Source organism: Lepidochelys kempii, chromosome 4 (assembly GCF_965140265.1).
Source record: "Lepidochelys kempii isolate rLepKem1 chromosome 4, rLepKem1.hap2, whole genome shotgun sequence".
NCBI lineage: Eukaryota > Metazoa > Chordata > Testudines > Cheloniidae > Lepidochelys > Lepidochelys kempii.
In genome coordinates this window covers 27,901,425-27,918,561 of record NC_133259.1, presented here as the reverse complement: position 1 = coordinate 27,918,561, position 17,137 = coordinate 27,901,425, and the positions used below count along the sequence as shown (strand labels likewise).

The window sequence follows — 17,137 nt, the reverse complement described above, 5'->3', positions numbered from 1 at the left end:
AACCATTAGCAGTCCCCACCTCCCATATATCTTGATACCAAGTCCTTTCAGCACTCATCATTAAGACTATTATCTAGTCATGGATATTTTTAGTAAAAGTCACGGACAGGTCATGGGCAATAAACAAAAATTCTATGACTTATACTATAAATCATTCACTCATCATTATGATGCAGACTAAAGTAAGAAGGAACATCCAACACTGAAAACCTAAAATTTCAGAGTTTTGTTTCAAAACAAATCCTTTTTCAAAACATCTCGGAATGTTTTAATATTTTATTGTATTGTATTGCTATTAAATACCATTTTAATAATGTTTTCAATAATGTTTTGATAAAAATTTCAGAAGCAAATGGAAAAAGGCACATTTTTGCACAAAACATTTTGATTTTTAAAAACAATCATTTTAAGATGTAAAATGTTTTCTCAAAAAAATTTTTGATCAGCCCTAATTTTTAATCTAATTTTGTCTTTTGACCCCAGTCTAAACAAGTGACTCAATTGGTTTTAGTGGTACAGTATTACTCAAATCTGTCATCTCTGGCGACTATGTCCTGATTTGGTCAACAGCAAAAAATTAAGTTAGCACTCTAACCCTATTTTTTTAGTGAAAATTAATGCACATCATGTACAAATAATCTGAAAGATCAACAACAGAGGATACAATCTCTTAAAAGTATATTATCCAAACATGACATCCTTAGTATGTCTTATTGGACTAATCTGCATTCATTAAGAGATTTTAATCAGCATCTCAGATTGCAAATATTCACAAGAAACTTGAACTTTTCTTTAAAATCACAGAATGCTGTTTCTTTGATCAATAATTACTGTAAGCTTTTCTTTTTGACTTTAATTTTGTTTTATGTTGTGTCTCTACATAAACTGCTGTTGCCCCAGGATACCTTTGAGGATAAAATGCTCGCCTCAAAGGTTTTAATTATACTGGTTAAATAGAAGTTACTACTATTCCTGCTACTTGATGGGAATTCTAATGATCTTCCTAAACTGTGTTTTGGTTTTCCTTACATAAATCTCTTTTTAGGGCACATTTAGATGATGTTCCATTAACTGAGCTTTTACAATGTGTCCTGCTGCCATAATTTGTTAACAGAGAGCTAAGGTCACCCAGTAATAGCTTGTGCCCTTCCAGGATGTCAAGTTCAGCAAAACTCAAAAACTCGAAAACTAGGAAATACAGAGTTATGGTAAACACTGTCCCCCTAGAGCTGGCAATAGCCACTGGAAATTAACTGCACACATTCCAGCAGCATTTATTGGGTTAGGTTTAGCTGTATTGAATTGGTGGAGGAATAAGTTTGAACAGCTTGGAAGAGCTGTGATTGTGATATGAGGAGATCTGCCTCTGAGTATCCCCATGTGTGTTATCAAAGGAAAGAGATGCATATGTACCTTGAGGTTCCAGTCTTCATCATTTCAGCATAGAATTGTGTCGACTGTATCAGCAGCAGGGAACTGGGGTCTTCTTGCCATTGGTATTATCAGTGGTGAGGTGAAATATGAAATATGAAAGCAGTTTGTGGATTTAATGATGGGGAGGGTAAAGCATAGGTTAAAGCATAGGGTAAAGCACAGGTTTAGGTGGCATCCTGTGTGTAAGTGAGAATAGGTTGAAGAAAGGTATGAAGTTTTTCCTGAATTTTACAAGTGTAGTATTCTGTCAGGGGGGTGGGCTCAGAGTTTGAACGTATGGCAAGTGCCAGCAGTGCCTGTCCATCACAGTGAAAAGGAAGAGTGTTATGGGCCTTGTAGAGCATGGCACAAAGAGGGAAAAGTTAAGGTTGGAAAGACATTTACCTTTACTCTGTATTTCCTGGTTTTCAGAAGTTTCAGTTTTGCTAAATCAACATTCTGGAAGGGCATGAGCTATCACTCGGTAACCTTAACTCTGTGTTAAAGATTTTGCCATTCAATTTCCTAGATTTTTTTTTAAATAGAAAGAGAAATGTTTGTTGATAGGAGTTAGTGGCCATTTAGGCAGCTGTAGTTCTCACCTAGGTTTACAGTTCATATGATACTGTGGATAGATAATAAAAAAAAACTAGTTGTATACAGTGCTTTTCGGCATTATACATTATCCCCATTTTACAGATGGGAAACTGTAAGATGAGTCACAGAAAGGTGATGTGAGTTGCCCAAAGTCACCCAGCAGGCCTGTGGCAGAACTACAAATAGTTTCAGTCAGGCAGTCTTTCCATTAGGCCACATGGTTGCTATGGGATTCCTCAGTGCTCCTGTCCTCTCATGGACATTTTGTTCCAGTGAAATGGGAATAATGGTCAGTTTTTGAAATGCTTACAATGTGTAGTTGCTAAGAGAACCAGTGAGATAAATCTCTGGTCTATGTCTCAAAAACCTTGTCAATTTTATTACATGGTTGTTACAATAACTTTAAGGGTGTGAGAGAAGCCTGGTGTGTCTCTCTTCTCCATCCTCTGCCACACCACTCCTTGCAACATGTAGCTCCCCTGCCAACATTTCCAGTTCCCTCTCCCCTTCCCATCCCATTGAGTCATTAGTTGTCACTGCAGAAGCCATTAACATGTAAAAAAGTTGCTCCTTGCTGTCTCCTGCCCTATGCTGCTGTGTGTTAGGGTTGCCAACTTTCTAACTGCACAAAACTGAACAACCTTTCTCTTGCCCCACCCCTTCTCCAAGCCCCCACCCCCCCTCACTCCATCCCCCTCCCTCCGTCGCTCATTCTCCCCACCCTCACTCACTTTCACTGGGCTGGGGCAGCGGGTTGGGGTGCGGGGAGGGGGGTGAGGGCTCTGGCTGGGGGTGCAGGATCTGGGGTCGGGCCAGGGATGAGGAGTCTGGGGTGGAGGAGGGGGCTCCGGGCTCTGGGCCAAGGGGTTCAGAGTGCAGGAGGAGGTACAGTACCAACTGGGCGGCGCTTACCTCAGGCGGCTCCCTGTCAGTGGTGCAGTGGGACTAAGGCAGGCTTCCTGCTTGCCCTTGCTCCATGCCGCTCCCAGAATCGGCTGGCATGTCCGGCTCCTAGGTGGAGGGGACAGGGGGCTTGGCACACTGCCTATGCCTGCAGGCACCACCCCTGCAGCTCCCATTGGCCATGGTTCCTGGCCAATGGGAGCTGCGGAGCCAGCGCTTGGGGTGGGGGCAGTGCGTGGAGACCCCCCGGCTGACCCTATGCCTAGGAGCTGGACATTCCGGCCACTTCCAGGAGCCGCGTGGAGCCAGCGCAGTCAGGGAGCCTGCCTTAGCCCCGCTGCGTCACCAAACGGACTTTTAGCAGCCTATTAAAATCTCTCTGATTCCTTACAATACTCACTGGGAGATCAATGCCAATTCCGGTAGATTCCCACCAACCCAGGAGAGTTGGCAACCCTACTGTGTGTACATATCACAGGTAGCAGTTTACTGGAAAGCTACAGGCTACCTTGGTTACATGATCGAGATGCACACGGAGCTGGGCTCCTCACTCCTGCTACCCACCGACAGCTGGGAATCCTGTCCCTGCTTCAGCTTACTTCCCCAGCCATGCCCCAGGTCCATCCAGTCTGCCCCTCCCCCACACACCGGCCATATCCCATTATCAATCCGAAGCAGGATGATGTGTATTTTACCTATTCATTTTCTGGATTTCAGATATTTATATTTGTGTTACCTTCAGTCCCCCCACTCCAGATCACAGCTCACATGGAGGCGCTTAAACACCCCAAGAGGAGCTGGATCCCCCATATCTCAGAACACATAGTAGGCAGGGAGAGGGGCTCAGACCCCTGAAGAGGGGAGAATTCAGAACTGGCAGTAGTCTCCCAACCAGTCATAAACCCCCAACTTCCTCTGCTACTCCTCATATTCTCCTCCCCCTCACCTGAGCCCCCCAACCCCTCTTCTCTCCCCTAATACCCATTTCCATTTAGGGCCCCATAATACACCCATCCCTCGCTGTAGATACAAACTCCTCTTCATTCTTCCCCTCCTATGAGAATTCACATGTGCAATTTATACTTTTCAAAAATAGTTTCATCACCTTCTGAATATTCTGTTGTACTCAGATGATGGTTTATTTGGGTTTTTTTTTTAACGAAAAAAACCTTTTCAAAGGAAGATTTCCCCAAATGCTTACAGTTCATTCTCAGATTTCTACCCAGATTTCTTAAAAGTTGCATATTCCAAGAGGTGTTCAGTAGCTCATTCATCTCAATGAGATATTCTCCAATGAAAGACTACTCAATGTGGATGAATACAGCCTAAAACAATAGCCCTGAAATGTGTAAACTGATCCATTCATATCAGTGGGTGTTCCCCCTTCCCAGGGCAGGAGGAGAATTTCTGATGTGTGTCCAGCATACCCCTTCTCAGATCCTATTCCAATATCAGCCACTTGTTCTTGGTGCATGCTGGAAGCTCGCTCCACAGTGGGGTGGGGTTCCCCACATCCTGTCACACACATGGGACAGGGACTATGGCTCGGTCACCAACAGGGGGAAGGGACTCTGAGCCCACATAAGGGTGCGGGGGAGGGGAGGAGAGAAAGGGACTCAGATCCCCAGATCCAGCCATACAGAGAAAGGTAAAATATGGGGCTGATGGGTGCCCCTGGGCTTCTCCTCCCACTCTCCTGCCACTCCCATCTATCTCTGTCCCAGTGTCCCTCTCCATCACCTAAATCCCCCAAACCCTCTCACCTCCATTACCTCCCATCCCCATTTATCCCCCTTCCCTTGCTACAGCCCCAAACCCTCTCATTCCTATTTCCCCCCACTCCTCCACACCTTAAAATACCTATTCCCTGCCAGCGAGCATGCACTTTAAATAAATAATAATAATTTTAAAAAAACCCTGTCAGATTTTAGTAATAAGCCGCCCACCCATTTCCAGATTTCTGTCCCAGGTAAGGCTCAAACTGACACTAGGTTCAAAGAACCACAACTTTTTCCCTGGAGCTAACCAACTAGCATGAAACTTTGCTGTCTAACAATCCTGTTAACGCCTCTGTCTGCACGTGCTCAGTGAAATCTGTTAGGAGTAAGAATCAGCACATGCGGCTTGCAGGAAGCCTAATTGCAGAAGCAAAATCTTTTTCAAATAATGTTTTAATTTGATTTCCCATAAAGGGCTGGTTGGTGCCATGCACTCTGTTGGGATAACCTTGAGCATTTGAGACCCTGGTCCAATAGTCTGAGCCCTGGATTGACCTTTATGTGTGAGCTAAAAAGGTTGTTAGAATCTCTAAATTTTAAGAAAAGCTGTTTTTATTTTCATGGGACTTTATCTCAGGAACCCCTTGTTCAAATGTCCCCAAATTTGGACTGCTAACAGAGCCCACACTCCCATATCAAAACTTCAAGAGTCAAGCTTTAAACAGGAAGCTCATCTTACCCTTAACTATAAAAAGGCTGTTGCTCTGCTGCTATAATAAGAGGTTAAAGGAGTTGAAAATTGTGGGAAATAGCTTAGCTAGTGCAGTTACATTGCTCCATGGCTTGGTGTTCATCATTAAAAATACCACCACAAAATGGATTTCCCATTACCATTCTTTCCCACAGAACTGTCATGATGCTGTGTGGATAGGGCCACCTAATTGATTATGAAAAAGTCTCTTGGCAGTGACTTATGTTTCCTATACTAACCCAGAGCACATAAAGCTAAATAGCCAGACTTACAGTAGCTCCAAATTTGTACCCCTATTCATTACTCAGGTGAGTAAAGGTTAGGAGATCATTAAAATATGCCTGGCATTCAAAACACTAGTAGTGTATTTCCTAGTACACATACTGTTCTGCATGGAAAATTTTTACAATTTGTATTTAAATATTATTTAAAATTGTATATGTCTTACTTACTGAATTTTAGTCACATTGTTAAGATGAGGGGCCAACCTAATGAACAAAATAATCTAATAACCTACAGACATTTAAGACAGACATGGTATTGCTAGCTCACTATTTTTTTTTAAACTCAGTCTCACACCCTCTCCTTTCAACAGAAAATTTTGTTAAATCCAGATCAAGGTCATTTTAGATGGCCTTTAATCTAGAGATTTAAGAATGATCAGATATTGTAAAGACTTTCTGAGATGCACTGGCAGGATAAGCTACACTTTATTTTATTTTATTTTCCAAGAACAAAAGTGAATTGTATTTGGAAGAAATCTACCACTGTGTTTAAACAGAATACTAATGATGTAATATATAATGTTTTATTAATCCTTTTGTTATGCGTGTAATGCCTTAGGTGGTAGATAAGGTATATTTGTCACAGGAGAATGAGACTTGTCTACGTTACACACAGACTTTTTTGTTGTTGTTCTTTCTTTGTCATTACAATATAGATGTATCAAATATGCTCAAACTATCAATCCTTGGACAAGTGATATTTCAGTTTCTGTCCATTCTAAAGACTGCTTTCTTTTCCTGTTGTTTTTTTTACATGTTGCTGGTAAAGGAGACTTCATGCTGCAGTGGCTTTATACTGCAGTCTGCAGTGCTGAGTATGAAGTCCAGCTTCAAAGCCTGAATTCTTCTAAACACCTGCAAATATCTGCATGGCAACCAGCAGATCTCATGAGTTATAACTGAAAAGCTGTGTGCAATCTGTATATGTATAGTAAGCTCATGTTTTCCATACACAGTAAGCTTTCAGTTTTCAATACCAACCCAAAAGAAGGGATTTACTGCTGCTGGATATACTGTGGTCCAAATCTCTCTCGCCCTCCCTCCCGAATCCTGAAACACTGTGTGATTTAAGGACATTTTCCCTTGGTTTCAGAATAGGCTCAGCAGTTTCCTTTTTGCTATTGATAGAAATTAATTATTATTATTTTCATCTATGAGACAGGGGCATTAGTCTACGACTGTAAAGAATCATTCAAATTTATGTCATTGTGTAAACAATAAATAACAAATAATACAACTAATAATAGCTCAATAGAGATCATTTGTTTTCACTTGTCTGATTTGTTTACAACTAGATATCTCAAAGACTGGCTTCTTTCCACTCTTGTTGATCATTATTTTATCAAAATAGCCTTTATAGCACAGTATACGTTCTCTTATCTCATACTGGCACCTTTATGCTTTTTTATTAACTTAATGGAGATGTCAACTTACCTGACAAGCAAAAGCTATTGGATCAGCCACTTTTTTAAATATGCGTTCAATCTCCTCTACTGCTGTGCAGTATTCAATCTGTGTCACGGCCTTAATGACTCCCCCACAGTAGACATTTACATTTACAGGACCAGCAGGAAAATCTTATAAAACACAAACAAAAACAGCTGCTGAAAACATTTTATAATGCCAGACAGGAGGTGTCAGGGAGTAAGTAAAAGAACAGAGAAATATCACAAACACCACATAAAAGGTAACGAATAAGATTTTCATTTCACAGATGTTTCAATGCAATAATTTTTAAACCAGTCCTTCAGTTTAACACAAAAATGCAACAAAAATACATATCTGTAAATTGTTATAAAATATAGCTATGTATTGTTTCAAATTAGAAGAGAGGTGAAAACAGAATGCTTCACTTTTCAACCTTCGCTTTGATGGATTGATGCTCTATAATCAGCTGCCTTCTGCCTACAGATTAAGTAAAGGTTCAGTCATTTATTACAAGTTACAGATTTACTATTCATCTTTTGAAACATTTTTCTTAATTGCAGACAAGCCTCTCAGAATTGGGTTTTGTAGAAATTACAGTTTAATTACTTCCATTCCAGTTGTTTATCTACTGAAAGCTGAGGAAGGAGGTATTTGTATAGTCTGTTACTTTAGAACAACTTGCTCTGTGTATGCAGCATGAGACCTCTTTATGAGTACATTTTATAATTCATTAGTATTCACTGTGCCATGAATCCTGCTGTACCTACCAGCAGCAAAACTAAAATTCTAGTTCTCCTCACAAAAGAATTAAAAATGGACAAACTTGAAGTCAGAGAAGAAATGGAGAGTCAAAGAAACTCAGATTAATAGAAATCAGTATCTCAATTCACTTAAATGATAATAAGCACAAGCTCATTTTACTTTCCTTTGTTAAAATGAAATCAGCTGGATCCTTGGTCCAAACGGGCATTCCTGTACTTCAATTATTCTATGTTTTTCCCAGGGGGGAGGGGAGGGAGGGACAAATAACAAAGAAGCTAAATTAAACAATGATGGGAGGAAAATAGTGCTTCTGTTGGAATGCCAAACACTTTTTATTTAAAAGCTCTAACGGAACAAAAAACTGACCTTGGTTTGGGACAAAAAGAAACTGAACATATTAGTTATGCTTTGTATTTTGTGTTTATGAATCTATACCCCTTATGGCTATCTGCCCTGGCCCAATAATGTCCCCAGAAGATATGCCTGGAGGAGCCCCCACAATACAGTCAATGGGAATTTCAGTTTGTCTTTTCTGAAAGATGCCTCATCACCAAGATCCTCCTCTGGCCAAGCACAGCCATTTCAGATCACCGCCTACCTCCCCAGGGAGCCATCCTGGTAATGAATAACTCTCAAGCATATGGATAATCAGGCAACTTGCAACCTCACCTTTGAGTGCCTCCATACTTGAATGGACTTAACAGAGACGTGGACCCCAGGAGCTCTTGTTCTAATCCCAGCTGTCACTGACTTGCCATGTTTTCCTGATCAAATCACAACTTGCTTGCCTCAGTTCCCCATCTGTAACATGGGGATAATACTACTCATCTAACCTCACAATGGTGTCATAAGGATCAATTAGTGTCCATATAGCCCTTTGAATGCACCATACAAATGTTAATGCACTATACAAATGAATGCACCATACAACTATTACTGTCAAAGCCACCTATGATCCTCAGTGAGACGGAGCCAGTGGAGGCTCCTTTAAGGGAAGAGGAATGAGGTCAGTGATTGTGATTCTTCCCTGCAAAGAGAGATGCAGCCTCCCACAGGAGCTGATCTGAGAACACTATTACAAGAAATAGCTGCTGCTCCCGTGGGAGAGAAGAGAAGCTGATGTTCACTTCTGTTACCCACAGATCACATACGCCTCAGAGGGAACAATGGGATTTGCTAGTGCTTAGCATCCCCAAAAAATTAAGCCACTTACTTAGGCCTTGTCTACACTACACAGTTTTGTCAACAAAAGTCAGCTTTCATTGACAAAACAAAGATGCCAAAATATGGTGTAAAGAAAAGGAGTACTTGTGGCACCTTAGAGACTAGCAAATTTATTTGAGCATAAGCTTTCGTGATGCATCCGATGAAGTGGCTGTAGCTCACAAAAGCTTATGCTCAAATAAATTGGTTAGTCTCTAAGGTGCCACAAGTACTCCTTTTCATTTTGCGAATACAGACTAACATGGCTGCTACTCTGAAACCTGAAAATATGGCGTGACAGGGTCAGGCCAGATGGCTATAGGAGAGTAATAGAAGGCAGATATATTAGCCCCAGGCTAAGCAGGTCCCTTTTCCCTGGGTAAGATAACAGGGAAGGTTTTTTTTTAAACAGAAAGAAAGTTTATTGGTAACGCTTACAGAATTACCAAAGAAAACAAAACAACTATGCAACAAAACAACGCAATCAGAAGGTATAACACAGCAGCTTTCAGGAGGGAGAAGTGTTCAGGCTAGCCTGGGCCCAGAGCGGGGGGGCTTCCTCGACACTCGTGGTCTTCCACCCTCCTGAGTTACCTGGTGGCCTAGAGCGGGGGGGCTTCCTCGACACTCGTGGTCTTCCACCCCCTCGAGTTACCCAGTGCCGCGCCCAGTGTCACCGATCCTCCCTCTCCTGAGAGTGCCCGGTAAGATGGGCACGGCTGCGGGGTGGGCGGTTTAGGGAGGGGGGGGTAGACACCCATGTATTATAGGACCCGTCCTAGATGACAGGAATGATGGTATCCACAGCGGCAACGGCTGGGGCTGGCGTCCCTCGCTCTTGCCCTCAATCAAAGGGTCAGACGGAGGGAACCGGACGGGGTCACCGAGCAGAGAACCCCAGACAGCGCCCACCGCTCCTCGAAGGCTTCAAGGGAGTCGGTGGACGCCGCCCAGAGGAACTCCGCTTGGATACGTGAGTGTACTGAGGATCGGAAAACGGCCCCACAATCGCAGGACGTTTCATGGGCCAACCTCCTCTCTCTGGTTTTATAAATGGCTGTTTTAGCCAAAGCTAGGAGGAGGTTGACCAGAAGATCCCGCGACTTTGTGGGGCCACGGATGGGAAGTGTATAGATAAAAAGGTGGGGGGAAAAATGAAGCCAGAAGCGTAACAGAATATTTGTGAGGAGCCGGAAAAGGGACTGCAATCTGGCACACTCTAAATACACGTGCGCCAGGGTTTCCCTCACATTACAGAAAGGACAAGTGTCCGGAATGGGGGTAAACCGTGTCAAAAACACGCCCGTGCTCACAGCTCCGTGAAGGAGCCGCCAACTGATGTCCCCGACGGGCCTTGGGACCAGGGTGGAATACAGGCTGGCCCACCGAGGTTGCTCACCCTCCAAAGGTAGCAGGAGATCCTGACACTTTGTATCGGGGCGGGACACCAGGGTGTGGGCGTGCAGGGTGTGAAGCGTAAGTGTATATAAGTATTTCCGTGAAGCAATTTGAAAGCTAACCGGCTGCAGTTCGTGCAGCCGGCTTGCAGTGAAAAGGTGGGGGGTTTGTTGGGATCTACGGGGTGGGGGCCCGATGGAAAGGTCCGGCGGGCCTGGGGTAAGGGATGGGCGGGGTGCGCCCTCGCACAAGGCTCGGCTAACATAAGCCCGAGCAGCGGGGGTCAAGGCGGCCTTCACCTCCTGAAGTACGCGCCGGGAGGTACGGAGGCTGGAGAGCCCCATGCGCCGAGCGAGCATCAGGGGATCCAGCCAGTCTCTCTGGTCGTAGTCCAGGAGGTCTCCGACCCTCGTAACTTCCGCCAGGACCAACCTCTGGCGCACCGAGCGGGACTCCGCCACCTGCACATGGAGCTGGGGGTTGTGTAGCAGGGGCTCCGTGAGGAGATCTGCCCTCACGGTGGCCGCCACGGACCTGGTTGTTAAAAACAATTTCCAGGTCCGGAGGAGGTCCTGGTAGAAGACCGGCAGCCCGGAGAGGTCTCGCGGAAAACCCCTCGGAGAAAGATAAAAGAGCTGCCGGTCATATCGAAGCCCTTGGAAACGGCGCAGGAAGGCGTGCGCCAGTATGCTCCATGTTGGACTACTTGCACTATAAAAGAGCCACTGCAGGGCCTGGAGGCGGAAAACGCGGACCTGAGTGTACAGACACTTCAGGCCCTGCCCTCCTTCCTTCAGGGGTAGATGAAGAACTCCAACAGGGGCCCAGTGCATTCCTGACCAGAAGAACTCTAGAATCAATCTCCGGAGGTGGGTCAGGAAACCCGGGGCCGGGGCCAGGGTGTTGAGCCGGTACCAGAGCGTGGACAGGACTAGTTGGTTAAGCACCAGTGCTCTCCCTCGGAGGGAGAGACATCGGAGTAGCCTCGTCCATCTCCGGATCCGCTCTATCACCCCGCCCTCTAAATTTTGCCAGTTCTCCGGCGGGGAAGGATGCGTGGCGGAAAGGTAAACACCGAGATAGAGCAGTGGACCTGCACTCCACCGGATGGTCTGAAGTGCGGGTGGGAGGGAGCTCACCTGCCGCCAGTCCCCCACCGCCAAGCCAGAGCTCTTGACCCAGTTGACTCGGGCGGAGGAGGCTGCCGAATAGATGGCTTGGCATGCCTCCACTCGCGCCAAGTCGCCCGGGTCCTGGACCACGAGGAGTACGTCATCGGCATACGCCGACAGGACCAGCCGCAGCTCTGGCTCCCGCAGCACCAACCCTGTCATCCTCCTGCGGAGGAGACAGAGGAAAGGCTCGATCGCCAGAGCATACAACTGGCCCGAGAGGGGGCACCCCTGCCGCACTCCTCGCCCGAAGCTGACCGGTTCAGTCAGGGTCCAGTTGAGCCTAACCAAACACTCCGCGGAGGCATACAGCGACCGGAGAAAACTCACAAACTGAGGTCCAAATCCAAACGCCTGCAGAGTGCCCAGGAGGTACCCATGGTCTACTCTATCTAACGCCTTCTCCTGATCAAGAGACAGGAGGGCGAACGATAGACCATCTCTCCGCCCGAGTTCCAAAAGGTCTTGGACTAGAAAGAGGTTGTAGAAAATGCTGCGACCCGGGACAGTATAGGTCTGGTCTGGGTGGACCACGTCCGCCATCACGGACCCTAGCCGCAGCGAGATTGCTTTCGCTACGATTTTGTAATCCGTGCTAAGGAGTGAGACGGGACACCAGCTTCGTAAATCGCGGAGGTCCCCCTTCTTCGGCAGCAAAGCGAGCACCGCTCGCCTGCATGACAGAGGGAGGACCCCGCTCTGCAAGGACTCAGCCCAGACGGTGACTAGGTCTGGGCCGAGAATGTCCCAGAACGCGCGGTAAAACTCTACGGTCAGCCCGTCCATGCCCGGAGATTTATTGGTGGGCATGCGATGGAGGGCTTCCGAGAACTCGGCCAGGGTGAGAGGCAGCTCTAGTCGGTCTCGGTTGCCCACGCTGACCGTGGGGAGTTCCTCCCAGAGCACCTCGCAAGCGTCAGGATCAGTCGGGTCCGGGGAGAAAAGGCTTGTGTAGAAGTCACGGGCCCTCCCACACATCTCCTCCGGACCCGTGAGGGGGGTGCCGTCTTCCGCAAGAAGGCAGGTGACGTGTTTCTTGGCCCCCCTCGTTTTCTCCAGGGCATAGAAGAAGCGGGAGCCGCGGTCCATCTCCCGAAGGAGGCGGATGCGGGATCGAACGAAGGCACCTCGGGCCCGGTGGTCCTCGAGGGCCCGGAGCTCCTCCCGCTTCTCCCGGCACGCTCCGCAGAGGGACGGGTCCTCGGGATCGGCGGCCAGGCGCCTCTCCATCTCTAAGACCTCCCGTTCCAGCTGCTCTATCGCCGCATTTCGCCGTCGGCTGGGCCCCGAGTGTAGTCACGGCAGAAGAGCTTGGCGCGCACCTTCCCGAGATCCCACCATCGCCGCACCGAGGGAAAGGCACGCCACTGCTCTCGCCAGGCCAGCCAAAACTCCCGGAAGGACATCACAAAGCTCTCATCCTCCAACAGGCTGTTATTAAAGTGCCAATAGGCCGGCCCCGGTCTCTCTGCACGGAGGGAAACTGTTACAGCGACTAAATGATGATCGGAGAATGGGGCCGGCTGAATGGCGGAGGAGTGGGCCTGTGAAAGATGGAAACGGGATAAGTAAATACGGTCCAACCGAGAGTGGTGTGACCGATGGGCCTCCACCCGGACAAAGGTGAACGTGGAGGTGTCAACTGGGTGATGGTCGCGCCAGACGTCCACTAGGGAGTGATGGTCGACTATCCCTTGGAGAATATTCGCGGCGAGCGACTCGGTTCGGCCCCTGAGCGGTCCCGTTCCTCTAGGGTGGTGTTAAAGTCCCCTCCCAGGACCAGGCACTCATGCGAATCCAGGGTGCCGAGAAAGTCGGACACCTGCTGATAAAATTGTGGCCGCCTGGAGCTCATTTGCGGGGCATAGATGTTAACAAGATTAACCACGAGCCCCTCCATACGGACTCGAAGGTGCAGCACGTGGCCCGGCACGGCCTCATTGACCCCTAGCACCTCAGGCCGTAGGTTGGGGGAGAATAGGGTTGCCACTCCAGCCTGCCAGGTCGCAAAGTGGCTAAAGTATACCCCGTCCCCCCACTCCAGCCGCCACCTGTCCTCGGCGGCCGGGTCTGTATGGGTCTCCTGCAGGAAAACTACAGAGTACCTCCCCTCCCGAAGGTAAGAGAGCACCTGGGACCTGCGGAGAGCCATCCTACAGCCCCTGGTATTCAGGGTCGCAATAATAAGAGGCGTCATACGGAGGGCTGGGGGGGTGGGGGTCTCGTATTGGCGGGGGGGTTCAGGGCCCCCGGCGGGTTGCACAGCAACCCATGACCCATCCCGTGGGTGAGTAGATCGCTTCGAAAGCTGCGGGCTCGCTCGTAGGCCGCAGCACCGCGCTTTCCTTGCCCCCTGCCCTCCTTTATAAGGGCCTTTGTGGCCTGGAGGAGTTGATCAAAGTCCCCCCATAGCCGAAGAGCCAGCTGTGCCCTACCGCGGGCGCCACGGGAGTGCTCTAGGAACTTCCGTAGCGCATGCCGCAGCTCATGGGGGGGTGGGGTTACAATTCCCGAGGTATTCCCTGATGGGCCTCTTAATACAGCCTCGTGGTCCGCCAAGGCAGGTAGACAGGGTGCGGACCACCGATGGGGCGTCTGACAGGCTAGGGTTATTAAATTCATTTCACGCCTTGGGGTGGAGGGGGATGGCAGGGGAAAAATTGCCACTCCTAACGGGTCGCGACTAGAAAGTGCAAAGACTGCTCCCTGGGGGGAGTCTGCAAAAGGCGGAAAGGAAATAACCCCAGGGGCGGCATTAACATTGCGGGAGGAGGGACCTTGGGCAGGGGCAGGGGTAAGGCTCTGGGGTGCAGGAGGCAAGCAGCTAAAGAAAAGTGCCTCCTGAGCAGAGTCAAGGGTTAAGGGGGAAGGGGAGGGGCTCCCAATAATGCTAGGTGCTGGCTCCATGGTGGTTTTAGCGGTCACGGCATCAGGTGGTGGACCGCCTTCCGCAGGGTGCTCACCCGGGAAGGCAAAAAGGGGGAGGGAGCATGGGGAAAGGGAGGCTGGGGTAAGGCTGCCCAGCTCGAGGTCAGCCGGCAGCAAATCATCCCCTCCCTGGGTGACCGGGGTCAAATCTAGGGCCTCAATCTCCGCATACACGGAGGAGAGGCCAACTCCTGCCACCCCGGGGGCCTCTCCTCTAGGGCCCGCCTCAACGGCCGCCTCGGGGTCCGCGGGGGGTTCGGGTAGCGTCTGGGCAGAAGCGGTGTCCTCAGAAGTCTCGGAGGGGAGGGTTTCCCGTGGAGGGGGGATTCTGCCCTCCAATGCCAGTCCGTCTTCCCCTCCCGACACCGGCGGATGGATCTCGCTCGCGGCCGTGGCGGGAGGCTCGATAGCAGTGCCTCCTTTCCTGGTCTTCCGGGGGGCTTCCGCGTCGGGTGGATGCAGCGGAGCTCGAGCCTTCCGCTTGCCTCGCTTCCCCTGGACTAGGGTCCAGCCCTCCATAGCATCATCTGGGGGTTGGCTAGCAGGGGTCGTGTCGGGGGGCGGAGGCGATGGTTTAGGGGTTCGGGGAGGTAGCGGTGGGGCAACATGAGGGGCGGGGGCTTCTCCTTGGGGAGGGCCCTCTCTTATACCCGATAATATCCTTGCCACACCCTCCTCCATGGGCTCTATTGGGTTGGTACTAGCAAGGGTGGAAACCCCTTGCTCGCCCGGGCATTGTAGGGAAGGTATCTCTTGGGCCCGGACGGGAGCAGCGATGGGTCGAATAGGAGGAGGGTTGGTTTCAGGTACTGGGCAGCCAGGGGCGTCGGCAGCGACGGGGCCGATGTCCTGCCGGGTCTCGGGGGTTTCGGGTGCCCCTCCCCCCCGAGCCAAAGGGCAGTCTCTGCGGACATGCCCCGCTGAGCGGCAGAGGTAGCACCGGGCCTCTCCGGTAGAATAAAAGACCCGATAGCGGGCTCCCTCGTAGGGGACTAGAAAGGACCCCTCAAGCGCCTCTCCGTCACGCGCCCCTGCCGGTGGTAGAAGCTGCACTTGCCGGCGGAACGAAAAAATGTGACGGAGGGTGGGGTCCTTGCAGCCCAACGGGAGAGGGCTGATGACAGAAACAAGTTTCCCCAGGGTGGAAAGAGCGGGTAACAGGGCAGCATTGGGTAAGAAGGGAGGAACGGAGGTAAGGACGAGGCGAACGCCCAGGTCTTCTAACGGTTCTAGGGACAAACACCCCCCTCACCGTCAGGCCCCTCTCCACCGCCTCCTGGGCGGCATCCTCCGAGGCTAAGAAGAAAACGACCTTCCCATACATCTTGGAGGCCGCCACAATAGCCGTGGGTCCTACCACCTTCGCCAACGCCTGCACGTATGTCTCCACGTGGGGCGAGGCGGGCACCAGGAGGCAACGGACGCCGTGCTTCCTGGTCAAGGCGGGGAAAGGGCCTCGGCCGCTGGTGATGGTGGCGGAGGCAGGGGGGGGGCGAGATGACGAGGCGGCAGGCAGCGGGGAGCCCGCTGCCGCCCGGGCATACGTCCTGGGGGCCGGGGGAGGGACAATCGCAGAGCTGGTGGAGGGAAACGCTGGGAGGGGCGCCACGGTTGATGACGAGGCCGCAGCGGTGGGGGCAGCCCCTGCCATGGAGGGCTCAGTGGTTTTAGCGGGGTCCTTTCCTTTCCACCCGCCCTGGCCCTTCTGGCGAACCTGGGGGGGTTTCCTAGAATCTGGGGGGGTGGTGGGTGCAGCAGCAGCAGCAATCACCCTGATGCCTCCTGCTACCGGTGCCCCAGCAGGGGGGGTGGTAAGTACCTTAACAATAGTAGTAGGGGGGGGACCTTGGGGGTTGGGCAGGGGTGGTGGTGGGGAAGGGACAACTAATTTTATTAAAGCAGTCTCGCCCCTCTCGTTCCCCGCCATTGTGAGCAGGGAGAGACAGGGAAATACCGGAAGGAGGAGGGGGGAGGGGAAAAGGCGGAATAGCCCCTCCTTCCGCTGGCTGCGGACGGGAAGGGAAAAAATGCCGAGGGAGGGGGACTGGGAGGGGGGGGGGACAAAATCGGGGTCCAGTAAAAGGGGCAAGTTGTGGGATAAGCAATCCGGGGGGGGGGGGTGCAGACCCACACACGTTTGTCCAAAGAGTCTCGGTTGGTCGGTTGTTAGGTCCGGTCCGGAAGGCAAAGTTCAAAGCAAACAGCTGGATCCGAAGGGAGATGGCAGGTTGCCAGCAGGGACAGACTGCGGTGGGGCCGTGACAGTTGTAATAACGATGGGGGGGTAGGGGCACCGATGGATCGGGGGTGGGGGTCTCCACGCCACACCCCCTGTGCAGCCACAAACGCAAGTAATCACAGTCAAACTCCCCCCCACAAGAGTATAATTCAGAAAGTTACTCAATCTTACGGCCTTCGTCACAATGATTTATATTATTTCTTCTGTCTGATGAAATCTCCGTCTCCGGCTGTGTTGGCTGTGTTCCAAGTCCTCCGGTATGTTAAGAATGTTGTAAGGTCCGAGCTGCTGGCAAAACGGCTGGGTCTGGGGGTTTCCACTCCCCCCTCCGGACAGCAAAA

General features: G+C 50.0%; 1 protein-coding gene across 3 annotated transcripts in view; it reads right to left on the bottom strand.

Moving 5' to 3' along the window:
• BANK1 (B cell scaffold protein with ankyrin repeats 1) overlaps window positions 1–17,137 on the bottom strand; it is a 298,816-nt gene that overhangs the window by 193,699 nt on the left and 87,980 nt on the right. For all 3 annotated transcript variants that reach the window (XM_073340798.1, XM_073340800.1, XM_073340799.1), the window contains one exon: window positions 7,101–7,243. In XM_073340798.1, the coding sequence (XP_073196899.1) occupies window positions 7,101–7,243 (143 nt within the window). The remainder of the gene's footprint in view (window positions 1–7,100; window positions 7,244–17,137) is intronic.